Raw genomic sequence first — 15876 nt, forward strand, 5'->3', positions numbered from 1 at the left:
GTATTAACCAAAGATCTTGCCCAGCCAGGCACATTACACCAAACTTCATCACAAGGCAACAGTAGGTACAGCACACAACAGAAATAGAGGAACTTATGGGCGATCACCTGAAGCATAGGGCAACTGCACAGAAAAGAGGATGCTGGTTAAAAATAAGTTAAAAGAAGAAACCGAAAGGGCAAAGTGTTCATTTGTGGTAGAAAAGAACACACCATATTATGGAATCAGAAAAAGTGACAAGACACTCACCAAAAAGATTCTGAAAGGACAAAAAAAAAAATCCAGTATGATTCAGCAACTGATTAAAGGTGGCAATTAGAAAATACTTTTATTTTTAAAAAACATGTTCTCTCAAGGAAAATGGACAGACAAGTTAAAACATAACTTTAAGGTAGCAAGCCAAAGCAAGAAACAATAAAACTAAAAGCTAGAAGCTTTTCAAACACATCAAAAGGGAGATGACTAAGAAAGATCAGGCCACTCCACCTGGAGGGAGGGTAGAAACCTGACTGACTGCCACCCCAGAACCAATGCCAGATTTATACAACTTCTCCTAAATAATGGTCTCCAAACATGCTGAAGGAGCCTAGCCAAAGAGCAATTAAAAAAAAACAAAACAAAATGAACCAAACAACAAACCACCAAAACCAAACTTATGATACAAAACAGATTCCAAACAAAAGCTGGGATCATCTCAGACTCAGCCAAACCACGAGGGGAAAATACAACACACACCTTTTTATAGCTGTGTACACTCCTTGCAGAAGGAGTGGTATTTGGGCCAGACTTATAGTGCTATCAATACAAGAAAATCCCACTATAATTAATGCCTGTGTGTATGCCCAGTGTCAACGTATACACAAAACAGGATTGAGAAGGATAAAAGCATCTTCTCTTGCTCACCTGTTGGCAATTTTGCAGCCTTTGTACTTCCAAAAAAAAATCAAAATTAACTGAAATGGTTATGTATATACATACTTTAAGAATTACAAAGATCAGAAGTAAAGAAAGGAAAGAAAGAACTTTCGCTCATAGTGAAGTCCAGTCATAGGACATAGCATCAACCAAGGCCAGATAAAATTAGAGTTCAAGAGGGTCCTGAGTTCAGAAAATAAATCTCAAGTTGTATAGGGCTACCAGGTTAATACAAAAGGACCTTGTTTTCAGCTCAGAATGTTGAAGAAACTGAAGCTGAGGAACATATAAAGTTCATTATTTGTGCTAAGACTTATGAATCTTTCAGTTTCTTAGAATAAAGACTGTCATGCTAGAGTTCACTATAAAGCCTGCAACTCACAGGATTTTCTACAGAACTGATTACCAAAATATTCCAACTCATCTTCAGGGCAATCTTTAAAATTTCCCTACTTCAATTCAACTGCTAGGAGAAAACCCGGTCACTTCAATTGCAGATTTGAGATGCAAATTGCAAGAGAAACCCAATGTTTTTAATAAAGTAGGAACATAACAGCTTTTCCCAGAACTTCCTTTGGAAGCATTTTTTTTTTCCTCTTTTCTTCATACTACCTCTGCTACCACAGTCAGTTAACCTGAGCCTGGCCTTTTTAATGTTCAGCAATCTTCTATGACCAGATGTGCATGTCTGGCTTGACATACCTTGAGACTTTCTCCCTCCCTCCCTCCCTCCTCTGAAATGCTGGCTATTTACCTGTCATAATATCACACCACATGAAATTCCAAAGTCAGTAAGCCATTTCCAAACTGTTGCACCAAAACACCACCAAACAAAAACCCAAAAGCCTTCTTGCAAATCCAATCTGTTACATTGAACAGTTGTACTTGTTAGCTCCTGACTTCTCATGCCAAAGAGATCCCTATGTCTAACACTTGTGCAGTCATAATAAAATTATCAACTTTCTCATTTTCTGCATACCAATCCATTACACATACAAAATTATGAACACAAAACAGAATGTAACTGCTGTAATATTATGCAAACTGAGATAAAATAGTACAGGCAATATTGTGACATTCTGAATCTATGCTTCAACAGAAACATTTTCAAAATGTTTTACATTGTTAATAAGCAGAACTCTGAAGTAATCTAGAAAATATTCCGACAGGCTGCTCAAAAAAAAAAAAAAATTCCCTTTAAAACTGATTATAATCTTTATAGGGTGCTGAAGACATTAAAAGGATAGCAACTTTGGTATTTTACTTCACTATCAGATGCTTAGGAAAAAGACATACAAAACATGGTGGACAAATAACCCCGGCTTCTGGTAGTCATCTGTATAGGAACTTCCTGAACCAGAGACTGGTTTGAACCACTGTGGTTTAGAAACATTGACAGGTCAAATGTTTTTACAGTATATCTTAGCTCTGATTAATTCATTTTATGCATCCGGTAGCAAATGGCACAATTTTGTACATGTTTTTAAAAGTATTTCCATTTACTTTTAGCTGATCTACTGTTGAGTGCTTTCTATCTCTTCTGCTACGGCAAGTAGAAGACTTGTTTACTTCCAGAATTAACTTACATTTCCAGAACACTTATTATTTTAATGACCTTCAAAACAACCCTCCACTTTCTTTCTTTCTCTCTCTCCCAAGCTGAAGAGCTTTTACCTATCGAGTCTTGGAAGGACAGGGTAGATAACTCCTTTCCTCTCCTTTAATCGTACTTTCTGACATTCTCCAAGCAAATGAAGGTCCAGTCATAAGAACCTGGAGTTCACATTAAGAATACAGTATCTCTTGATGGTTTTATTTTTAGACAGAAAAAGCAGCTGATGACAGCCGCATTTACCCATTGTGTTATGAAAATGGGTCCTGTAACTGTTGGTCCGGATCAGAACTTGTAGGCTTGTACATGACAAATTTTCACAGAGTGAAAAATAAAGTAGGTTCTCTTTGTGTTGTCAGCATTCAAAAACCTAGGTCAAGCCAGGCTGTTGCAAAATGTTACTTAACTTTTAAATAAATTATTTCTTCCTTGAGAAAATAAACTTAGCAAGAAGCTGCATAGAGTTAACACTGTTCAGTAACTACGTTTGCCTCATTGTCACACTTGCAGCATTCACAGAAATAAACGGAGTGCACAATGTAGTTATCAACTCCATTTTTGTACACGGCCTGAAACCTAAACAAATGGATGTTTCTTAACTCCAGCACTTCAATAATTCCATGTCTACTGATCCTCATGCCTTTGATGGTATAAAAATGACCAGAAAAGTCTTTAAGTTACAAGCTGAGTACTGAGCATCCAAGCAGTGCTTCTGCAGAATCACATATAAAACTTCAGACAGCATAGGCACAAACTATAGGAGTTTTTCCCAAGTTAGATTTAATTGTCCACTGAAAATACAACAACCATGAGATAGACTAGTTAGCTACTGTAAACCCACATCCTCAAGGCTATTATTCTTCAGCAACTAGTACCACCATATAACATACAATGGCAGAGACTGCATTCTGATGCTGTCCAAGCCTGCAAGAAAAAAAAAAAAAAAAAAGACATCTGATTTTGAGTATGCATAAGATGAAAAAAGGTGAACCGGACACAGAAGACTATCTGTAATATCCTTTCCATTCACCAGCATGCTGGAAAAAAAGATTAATTTCTCAAAAGCAAAAATGTAATCCTCATATGTCAAACTGATAAGAGTTACTGCTTTAACCGCATGACATGCTCCAACAAGGGGAAAGTGATCCTGGCAAGGACTTGAGAGAGAAAACATAAGGAAGACAGATGTTTCCAAGTTCCATGTCTAACACTCCGCACTTTAATTGATTTGAACATCTACTGTAAATATAAAAATGTCTTTAAAGGTTTGTGTAAGTGGAGAAGAAAATGTTATTGGAAAAACACAAACCAGACGATGACATTTTGGAATTTCTACAGGATGTCTGCCTTTCTGGGCTCACCACAACAGAAATTTCAGAATGCCTGGTTAGTATCATGTATGTAGTCACAACATTGACTTCTAACACCAAAAAGAACAGAAAAATTAAATGCTCAAATCAGGAATTCTGACAGAACTTCTGTTCCGAGGTGTTTACAGTTTTGAAAAACAAAGGGGCAAAGGTGTCCAGTTTTCCTCAGGTTTCAGTCTAAATATCTGCCATATGCATAAAAACAATGAACAAATTTGCAATATTTTACTTGGATTTTTTTCCCTAACTGTACTATCTAAATCATATTCTTCCCTGTTTTGAAGACAGTCTCTGTAAGAGAAACTAGCAAACTAAAGCAAAACAAATTGTGTTTATATGTTAGCAAGTGTCCAATAGTTCTATGTATAATTATCTAAAAAGATTACATCTGTAATTATGGGTGAGGTTACTTTAGATTTGCACGAAAAGCCTGCAGCGCAGATTTTCACAATTCACTGCCTGCACTACCATGGGGTTATTTGTGCACAAAATGAATAGTGCCAAGTACATACAACTAACCAGAAGCTGAGCTACTGACATACTAATTTCAAATAAATTTGAGTCTGAATGGATAGTAAAGTAATGAACTAACAAATCGTGTTTTGAAAAGTGGGAGTGGAAGTTACCTACTTTTTTTTTTCAAGCGGTGTTTCTATACTCTAAACAGTACTTTGATTACTTTACAGCTACCAGTTGTCTTCCAGAATAAAAGTGACAATGAAAATTAGGTGTTCAAGAATCTATTCAACAGGCAAAAGGCTACAATCCCACAATGAAAAGACACAACTAGTATTTTTTTAGGGGAAACCCCCCCCCCAAAAAAAAAAAAAAACAAACCCACAAAACAAATGAACTTTAAGTAGGTATCAGTAAATCAGAAACTACGATGCATAAAAACAATATGGAAACGTAAAGAGAGAAAAAGTTGCAACTGATGAAGCTAACAAGCATAGACTGTTTTTAAAGCATAAGGAAAAAATATAAACAATGACATAACTTATTACTAGCTGAGGACAGCGAAATTGCCAAGAGGCAAAAAAGCTGTCATACGCAATAAATACATTAGGAAACAATTAAGATGACATATCTTATAAATAAAATGAAGTACTTTCAATGCTTCAAAAGTGGTACAGATGTTTCTTTTATCACTGAAAATTTTTTAGAAATAAATACTTATGATGGCATGGTCAGACAATTACTTCCTAATAACTCCAGAAGAGCTGGAATTGAAACCTCAAGTCTACACACTGACAATTTTACAACACTGCTATAGCTCCAGTAAGTAATGAGTTAATACTTTGAAGACATAAAAAAGAAAAAAATTAAAAACATAGGCCAGAAACCTTGACACTCAACTAGAAAATATGGAGAAGAAAGAGTAAGTGATGAAATTAATAAATTAACAGATCAAAATAACCTACGTTGAGTACCGTCAGCGTAGGGTGACATTAGATCATGTACATGGAGACCAAAATGATGATTTTGCAAGCATAAGTCATACTTACAAAAGTGACCCAATGTAACATGTATCTACACAGCATGACTTACTAGCATGGTGGTTTCAGAACTGTATTAGAGCAATAAAGAACACATGAAGTGAATTCAAAGTCAAGATATCACCAAATTTTATTTATTTTAAAGAGAGAACCTGCATGGACTGTTGCCACATCTAAAAGCACTCATCACTTTGAGTGATTTGAAAGTGACTCCAAACACCCTTCCTGATAGCATGTTGCGGATGAGATCAACATTGACTAAACAGAGTAGCAGTCAGAACAAGGACAGAATGATCAAAGATGACAGACTCACTCAAACAAAATAGGTCGTATGAGAAAATCAAATGCAAAACATATTGATAGGGAGTAAGTAGGGGGCCATAGTTTAAACAGCAGATTAGATTAATCTGCACATACCTTTTGTGCAGAACAAGAAAATGATCCAAAGGAAGCATGTCTAAGCATGGAGTAACTATTCAGCAGCAGTGGCTATCCTGCATGAATAATTCCAGTTCTGATTATACAGATAATCCCCAAAACAGAGTGCTGAGTGGCTGTAACAAGATGGCACATGATTCTAGCCCAATGCTATTGAATAAATATCTGCCAATGAAAAAAAAAAGTTGACGATCATAGACATTAAAATTGTGGTAACTGCATTAAGAAATCCTTTTAGAAAGAAACTTTGGATTTTTAAAGATGCTGTAAAGCGATTAGCCACTAAGGCTTGGATCTTGCTCATCCTCCTGATAAGAACGACTCCAATGACAGGTATCACTACAAGTTACAGTTGTAGGAAGCAAATAGCCACAAGTGCAACTGAAAGGTCTGTAGAAGTTGCAAGTCTTAAATTAATTTTCTACCATGATAGTGTCCTTTAAAAAACTGAAATGTATCATCTGGATTCTTGTGGAATTCAGTGACAGATCAGTGCACAAATACTGAAACACCATCAGAAATCAGCTCATACTACATTTGAATTACTTAAAGCACAAGCTAGGTTTAGTTTAGAAAAAAAGACTGTGAAATGGGGTCCTGAACACAGCAAAAAAGGGTGCTTGCAGAACAGCAATCCTGACTAACTTCTGGTCACAATGTTCACATCAAAGAGATGACCATCCTCCACATAGTCCAGGAAAAACAAACCAGTGTGTTCATACTCAAATGGATGGTATATGGAAGCAGAAAAGATCTATGATAAAAATTGTGGGTTAGCATTTGAATGCATCTTCAAAAGTATACAATCATTGTCATCCCAGACAAGAAGGAATACAATGAAGATGTGTAGAGTGCAACAGCAGTTAAAAAATGGCATCTCCTTTGTTAATTTGTATGGCTGCCTGAGGGAACCTGAAGCACAGAACAGTTACGCTTGGAGTTCCTGGCCTGCAACAGAGAGCCAAAAGGCCAGGCTCACTTTGAATTTAACTTTTTGGGAAAGTAAATTCATCCATCCTGCAAGAAACTAATGTCCTAAGGAAGGAAACCTCTGTGAATAACAGCATCTCCTTCATCAAATATTCCTTTACATATAACTGAACAGGAACTATCTAGGGACCCTCATCATGCAAATCTGCAGCTGCCCACAGAGAAGCTAAGCAAATAAGGATAAACCAAAAATTCTCCATAGAGCAGAAGCAGCATAAGAATCAGACATCCTGTCAAGTGCTCTGTTCAACACTTAACAGAAGCTGTTCATGAGACAAGACTATGATGAAGGCAAACAAATTTCAGAAGGTGAAACTGTATCTATTGTTGCACTCAGCAAGTTCTATCAACTCCCCTTGAAATCAGCGACAAGACAGAAGGTTTTTGCCACAACATTGGTTCACTGGTTCACTCACAAGTACACTATTATCTGGGACTGCCACCTCTGGTGCCATAAAATAGTCAGTAAGATTAGACTCTTCTTCCAGAAAAATATGATGCAGAGGAAGGGGAAATCAGATCCCAAACCAGATCCTGAAGTGACCTTTCGGCATCAGAATGGTAAACTGTCAGCAATTCAGTGGTCAAGAAACAAAACCACAAATCTAGATGAAGCAATAATACTGTCCTTTATTCACCAATGCAGAGTGCAATGCTAGCACCAAACAGCACCCGAGGTGGTAGAGCTGGAACTTCTACAGCTCCAGAACAGACTGGCAGCATCTGAGCTGGTATCTCCTATACCAAAAGGCACATGAATGAACTAGGAGAGTTTGGAGAAATGCCACTAAGAGTAAGCATCTGGAAGTGGTCAGAAGTAAACAGATTTTGTTATCTTGATGTTATTTTAACTGGTCTACAGTAATGCATGGCATCCAGGCATCAGCATTTTTTTTTACTGCCATTTGCATTTTAACTTCAGAACTTTGATACTGAAATACATTTATTTCCCTTTCACATTAACACAGCATCTACAGCCCCTTCTTAATTTCAAAGCAAGACACACTTGCTATCCCCGACTCTGACAGTCTTCCCTTTAGACCTGCACTTCTGTTACCCCAAATTCCTAATTCTTCAGAGACGAGAGGGAGAAACAAAAGGATGAGGAAAACCATGTCTCTCCTCTTACACAGAAGGAAGGCTTTCATCAGCCAGTTGTAAACTTCTGCAGGCTTTCAGAATTTCTCATTATAACACACAACCCTGTCACCTGATTGAAGTTCAGAATGAAGGTTTCATAACATGGCCTTCTACCCAAAGTCTCAGGACAACTCTTATGCAGTGCTGGCTGTCTTAAATTAGCTACAAAAGTCTTTGAGGCCACTGCAACTCTAAGACAGGTTGATTCACACAGAATTCACACAGATCCTTTTGTTTTTTCTTTTGTGAGAAATGTTCTTTCAGACAATAGACTGAGTATTGATCTATTGTTATATTATAGGCCCAACATTCTTGAGGAAACTCAGAGAGCTGGGTTCCGCTTATAAACAAGAGAACTACCACTTTCTATCTACAAACTTGCACTCAGTTGAAACTGGTAATTTAGAAATGGAAGAGAAGTTACACAAAGGAAATTAAGATTTCACAAGCTCTTTCAAAATTAGGAGTAGAAAGATTCATAAATCCTTCGAGAGCTATTCATGACAGTAGACCTGAGGGTACTCTGCAAATACTGAAAAAAGCATCTACTGACTAATGGAAGCTTTACCAAAAGGACAAAAAATATGAATGAACAAGAGAGGTTAATTAAAAATACAACAAAAGAGAATGAAGGTCTGTGTATTCAATGTTGGCTTTATTATACACTACAGACAAGTGTTGTAAGTGTCCTCATGTTAACATTCAACTTCCATTAGTTGTTTACATTCTATCAGTGCTCTGCTTCCAACAAAAGCAGCTTTCCTGGGCTTTACTATTAGAAATAACCACAGGCTAACAATGAATACACTAAACTGTTCTTAACCTCATTAAAAAAGTCATAGCTTAAAATGCAACCTCAATAGCACAAAATTCAGTTACATCAACTTTCATAAAATTCAACAATACCCTTCTCCCCAGAACAATAAATACCCGCAGCAGCAGGCAGAACTGGCTTGTTATATGAAGACATGTTAAAAAAAAAAACCAAACCCACCAACCCCTACAGTTCCTGCTGCATTTGTGGCTCCCTGGCCTGCTATATAAGGAAACTGATATATAACTTTTGCATATGCCACTGCAGACTACAAGCTTGTTTTTCAGGCAGGCAACTACACTGACTTGATTTCATGACATTTTCTTGATCCTAAAATTAAAATCATACAATTATTTTTATTCCATGTTACAACATACTTACTCTGCCATTACACGTCTGACGTTATGGGCATATAACACTGGATTTTTTCTTTCTTCTTCTGAAGGAATATACACGGGTAGAAACTGTGTACAGAGAACTGAATTATACCAAGAATATTTAACATTTAAACAATCTCTATTATAGCACTATGGTGAAAAATTTATACAGTTTGTTGCTACTTACAAAATTACATTAGCAAAAGGACTATAAAAAATTTAAAATTGAACACTTAAATGCTAAGGATGCATCACACTTATAGAAATTCATCTAACAGTGACTGCCCATTTCTTACCTCACGGAACCCAAAGAGAGTTTTATCTTCCTTTCGTAAGAGGAACCAGCAACTTTTAAACAACTTAAAAGTATTAGCAATTCCTTGCACAAACTTTTCTCTTACATCCTGTATAGTTCGGCTCTTTCCAGATAACCAATAAAGGCACCTGCTACATGAACATCATTCTATAGCTTAAATATTAAGAAACCAAATTCTCAGGACATCAGTTATTTACTGTTCTCCCTGCGCATTTTGAAATCATATATGATGCTTAATGTACGGAACAGAAGTGTTTTTATCTTCTGTTGTTGAAGGCTTTGAAAAATTTCTCCTTCATATTGGACAGTAGTTATTAATACTCAATTGAAAGAAAATTTCTAAATAAATGCAGATGGCCACAGAATCACAGTACAGCTGAGGCTGGAAGGGGAAAATTAAACCAGAACTGCTGGAGACCTGCAACAGAAGAGGCAGCTTTCAGAATGGGATGACCTATATTAAAAGACCTTCCAGCTTTTGGATACGTTTTCAAGTGTTCATTGAAATATGATGTAAACCTCAGGATCATAGCCAGTTTCACTTACAAAACCCCTCAAAACATTCCATTTCTGCCAAGTAACTAATTTCCAAGATAGAAGGAACAAGAAGGGATCACTCAAGAGTCCCAACCCTGTTCAGTACCAGACCGACAATTCCATTAGTAGTGCAACACAATGACATAGTTTATGCACTAAGCGAACAAAGTGTCCATAATACTGGGCAGAACTTCTGAAGCAGAAACCAAAGTTGTAATAACCTTAGTTATATTTCGTACAATTATCTGTGGGTACTACAAAATGGGAATTATGATCCAGAAATTTCACACCAGTCTTTAAAATGGAAAATAACAATTGGGGAATAAATATAAAGTTTATAATTTAAGCAAATACTTCTCAATAGCTATGAAGTTAGCTGTATTTTCAGAAGCACACAATAGTATGATCAGCAGTGCCCAAGATTCTGCCATTAGATGTTTAACTATTTCTTGGAAGTATTCAATGATGGACAAATCTTTAATTTATTTTGGGTTTTCCCTATATGCACCACTGGAACTGAAAACATATGACTCCTGTCTTCTAGATTTACAAGCAGGTACATCCAGCCTCATGTGATGTAATATACAAAAGGGCAAAGACTGTGAAGCTAACAGAGATAGAAAGATTGTTCCTTCAACTTCCAAGTCCCATTCTACTTCTTTGAATTACAAATAGCTATCAAGTCATTCATTCAAACACAGGACAAGCTTGAATATGAGGCGATCTCAGCTGTTTTATGTGTCTGTGCCTAACTGGACAGAAATAGCATGATCATATCAGCACCACTAACAAAACTAAGATAAGAAATCTCAGCTGCTGCAGACTGTGATGGCTACAAGAACACCAAAGCTGACAGGCCAGAAAAGCAAACTGACATGAGCCAAAACAAACTACATGTGCAAATTATCAGACATCCTTTCTTCTTCACATGATTGCTTGCATGCCAGTTCCAAGTACAGGATGGATGGACAGATGAGCTAATATTTTTAGTAACCTATCATAAAACCTGCAGAGATGCTTACTTCTCACTGTACATGCTGCATGACACGTATGGTATGCAGAGAAGCCCAAACTAACAAACTTCAGATCCTGATTGCTGACTGTTAGACCTTACTAGCTATCATTTAATCAAAACCAAACTGAAGTTGTATTGCTTTGCTGTACATCTCCCTGAGTTATTGGATCTTCAGCAGTAGTATTGGTATCAAGACTGGCTGGCATTTGCCAGTATCCCTGTGCTGATGGAACAAAGGAGGAATAAAAGCCAACAAACTTCGGAGGCCAGGTGAAAAACATGACTTTGAACACAGAACAACTCACTTCTCCTCTATGTTCCTAAATCTGCCACACTTCCTTACAAAAACAGATTCAACAAGTAGTTCTCAAGTACTCTGCTCATCCTTGCAAACAGCTCTGCTTCTCTACCCTCTGCCAGCTTCTGCTTTAGTATGGAGTATTTCAGAAAGTCACTAGCTGTTTCTCCAGATCATAACCAGAGATCATAACTTGTCCTTCTGCAAGATCTGTGTGAGCTACAGAAACTCAGCATCTGCTAGCAGCTGCTGCCTTAAAAAACAAGAAAGCTCATCAGTGTTCACTTCTGTGTGAAAGAACCCATTTTACTTGCCTAGGGCAGAAAACCCTGTTCCTGAGATAGAGTAAAAAAAACTGTCAATCAGCTGGTTTGTCTTACCCCTGAGTGAGGCACTCATTCCCTGGCCCTTCTACCAAAACCAGGCAACCATTATGGAAATAAGATTTTTTTTTTTTACATGTGTATATATATACACACACACAATTAATAGCTGAACATATGCAACTAAAGTGATAACACAAACCACATTTCTACAACAGATACAACTGTTCAGTGGCTGGTATTCTGTGCATTCATTATTTTTGTGAAGAATTTATAGCATAAATAGGTAAACACAGAGCATAGCAATGATAAATACTCTGATTAGCATATGTTACATGCTACAATAACAACATATATGTATATGCAAATACATAAGAGTTCTTCCTATGTAAATACATAAGAGTTCTTCCTACTAATTTATCTTGCCATCAGTTCCATCAGTGAGAAATAGATACCTGCTTCATTATTAAAACACATAAGCAAAAAGCAAAAGAATTTCAGAACATCTGTCAAATATTTTATGTAACAACTTTAAAATAACTTACATCTCCACAAAAAATGTCATTACTCTCTGTAAAATGCATAAGGACAGGAATTTAAAAGGAAAGGTTTTGTTTGCTTTCGTATTTTGACCACAATAGCCTTCAGCCTTAGGATCACAGAGTGTTTTCCTCAAAACAAAGTTAAGAATATACATAGATTTTCTTTATGCTTTCCAATCTCACATTCTGAACAATTCAGCCCAACTCAAAAAATGTCCAGGCATATTAAATCATTTATCTAGCCTACAAGAAACCACCTAAAATTATTTTTCTCTTAAATATAGTCCTTAGTTTGTACATCAGCATTCCCACACTTGGATATCTAACATACACAGTTGGTATACTAGCTGGAAGAGCAATCAGGCCATTAAAAAGCAAGAATTTTGTTCACAAAAGACTCTTTAAACACAGTCAGAAATCTATATACTCAATTTAAATGAATAAGTAAAATCTCAAGCCAAATATATTTTGTTATTCCATTTTTAAGGCTACATTTTCAGAAGCCATTTGTCTAAAATATAAGTGGTATTTCAACTTGCTTTTACAGACTGTGTTAACATACAAAGTTTGAGTACAAACTTTCACTGCAGAATTAAGTACAATATTATGTATTCTGATACTGCCACTGAAGGTTTTTTTACTGACCTCAATTTCCACAGAATTGTGAAACTGACACAAAGTAAGCCACAGAATTTCTAACCTAAAAGGGGAAAAAAAAGGAAAAGTATGGAAAAAAAATTACATGTAGTGAAACAGTAGTACATTATGCTCCCAAGTCTTAAAATAACATTCCTACTTGTAGGTATAACCGTATTCAGATAAAAAAATAACAGAAAAAGTCTTTGAGAGTACTTCTATACATTACATTCCATAAGGTAGAACAAAAGCAATTTATACTGAGGCTACATCTTACAAGATACTCAAAAGCAGGAAGACAAACAGTAATACGATATACAGGTACTAATACATACAGTGAGATACGATGTATGCCTAGTGTGTAAAGAAAGAGTAAGCCTGTTTCAGGAAAATGCTGTATTCAGCACTGAGTTGGCAAGACCAATTATAACCAGAAAGATTTTATTATTACCTTGGTTTCGAATCAAAACTCATTATACTTCAGAAGTCTGTTAATGAAATGCAGTACATGTGTTTGAGTAGCCTAAGACACAAGATACTGGAATCAACTTGACCTTAGAAAGCAGTAAGATTCAAATCCAGGAAAGGATTTAGTAAACCTAAATTAGCAAGCAGTGTTAGTAGCCACATTTTATACAGTATCTAGGTAGTTACAGCAGTCAACCATTGTGAGGGGAGAGCTGGTCAAAATCCTCTTACGTAGATAAAGTTCAGCTCCTGGAAGCAACACCCTACTCATTTTGCTATACACTCATTCAGGACTGCACCACATTTTTTTCCCCCTTCTTTCCTACTGAACTTCCAACACACTAAAGCAAATAAAAGGAGTAAGAACAACAGTGGAACTTGTGAAGTCTACGACACTGACAGGAAATGTGAAAGTCTGGTTTTCTAGGTCCTTGTCCAAGAGCATAAAAAAAACCCAATAAGGCAAAAGTAAACTTTTCTCTCTGCCAACTCTCTGTAATCCTCAAAGATTAAACCTTAAATTATAAATATCAATTAAAAACCCTGATAGAACCTGTATCTAATGCAAGTTTGCCGTAGAGAAAATTTAGGTTGTATGCTATAGTCAATCTTTGAATTCAAAGTAGAGTCAGTTGATCTGCTTTGAATACTGCCAAACTATCAAAAATGTTACTTTCTGTAAGTGGAAGAAAGTGTATAGTTTCCATGTGACAAGTTTTCAAACCATTTTATAGGCTACATCAACTTTGAATAAACAATACTCCTGGGTACAGCAACATTTCCAGATTAAGGTTTGACTACCACCATGACAGAAGAAGAGAGACATTTGCTGAGAAAGTGAAGACTGTATCAGTCTTAATAGTATTTTCTGCTAAGACAGCAGAAATACCTTTTAGGTCACTCAGAAGAATTAATCTTAATTAAGTAAAGCTGTAATTCAAACTGATCCAGTGAATTTGCATAGCATCACATGCTGCCTCAGATTCTGATTCAGCTTTAATTTAATTTAACTTTATGAGCAGAGGTCAGTACTTCCAAATAAGGGGTTTGTACACATTAAAGTGATCTGAGGTAACACACCTACAAGTTCCTTCCCTCTTGTTCTATGTGTTCTTGACTCCTCAGGTAGGACACTAAGCTGGAAATAAGCTACTCATTTTTCTCCCCTCTGGCTGAATTAATTTCCTAGATGAACTGCAGTGCAAATGCAAAGGAAGAGGTAGGAGCTCACAGTAAGACAGCAGAAATCCCTGCATGCAGTAAATGCTGCAGTACCTGATTTAGACATTATCATGGATTCATTTACTTCCAATGTGACGATTTAATTGAAAGCTGAACCTTGAAAAGTGATCAATGATTTCCTGAAGTCTCCAAATCTAGACATGTCCTTAATTAGACCTGGTTCCCAGTCCATCTGAAGGTGCAAAATTAATTGACAAAATTCTATATTACTTGAATCTTGGCTAGCTCCAATGGTTTCCTCATTACTGCTGAAATACTGGATCTCAGGTGAGACATTCTAAACATAGATCCCAAGGAAGAGGCCAACGGCAAGCCATTAACCACAGAATCCAACTCCCCTTTACTTCAGGTTCAAAATTTCTTGTTTTGATCTTCATCTAAATATTTTAGAACTTCTACTCCAACCCCAATATGAAAATAATGCTAAAAAAATTATTTTTTTAAACAAGCAATAACTGCTTCATTTAGTATTTCATATTACATTAATTTGCTAAGGAACCTCTAGAATAACATTTTGTTTTAAAAAATATCTAAGTTACATTCAGGTAAGATAATAGAAAATTCCCTGAGTGGCTTGACTGTTTCCATGGGACTAGACCAATTTCAAACAATAGCCACACAGATCTTATACAGAAACACACAAAATCGATTTGCAGGCAATAAACAGAGTAGTTGTTTTAATACAAACAAGTTTAGACACTTGGCTAAAGAGATAAAAACCTAAAATCCATTCTGCAAACCATCAAAACCATAGCAGCAGAAGTACATTGTTTATACCTGAATTTCTCTAACTGAATATTATAATAATTAGGGAATAATACATAAAAGACACAATCCCAAAGATTATTCCAATAACCAGTAATTACTAGTTGACTATATACACCTATAAGTCATGTAAATAAAAACTAATGAAGGAAAGCAATAAAACAAAGTACTTACGCTCCTGGCCCTTGCCATGTCCAAGTGATTGTATCCTAAGAAAAGAAGCATGACAGTTGCAATTAGTTATTGTACTTTAAATATTTGTTACATTATAGATAGTATAACTGACGACATGACTAAAGGGTTTTCATGGAAACTTCAATGCCCTCTTCGCAAAAGTTTTCAGCCCCAACAGGAACCAGCTTATCTTTCATATAGCTAGGAATTACCCAGTAAACCAGCTCTTAAACACTTAATAGCTATATTCATAAACCATTTAGAGATCCAAAGATTCTTCAAATGCTGTTAGCCCTGGAAAAGGAAGTTATCTACTGTAAGATGATGTTCCTTCATATGTATAGTCCATGTGGTATTTTCCTATCCCACCCTGCTCCACAGATTGCCCATCAAGTGTCCCTACACTTA

General features: G+C 36.3%; 1 protein-coding gene across 1 annotated transcript in view; it reads right to left on the bottom strand.

The window, feature by feature from the left end:
• LPCAT1 (lysophosphatidylcholine acyltransferase 1) overlaps positions 1 to 15503 on the bottom strand; it is a gene marked incomplete at its 5' end in the record, with an annotated part of 34410 nt that extends 18907 nt beyond the window's left edge. The window contains 3 exons of the mRNA XM_010074712.1: positions 9157 to 9239; positions 12829 to 12883; positions 15469 to 15503. Of these exons, the coding sequence (XP_010073014.1) occupies positions 9157 to 9239; positions 12829 to 12883; positions 15469 to 15503 (173 nt within the window). The remainder of the gene's footprint in view (positions 1 to 9156; positions 9240 to 12828; positions 12884 to 15468) is intronic.
• Positions 15504 to 15876: the final 373 nt, after the last annotated feature.

This window comes from Pterocles gutturalis, unplaced genomic scaffold (genome assembly GCF_000699245.1).
Source record: "Pterocles gutturalis isolate BGI_N339 unplaced genomic scaffold, ASM69924v1 scaffold34242, whole genome shotgun sequence".
Lineage (NCBI taxonomy): Eukaryota > Metazoa > Chordata > Aves > Pterocliformes > Pteroclidae > Pterocles > Pterocles gutturalis.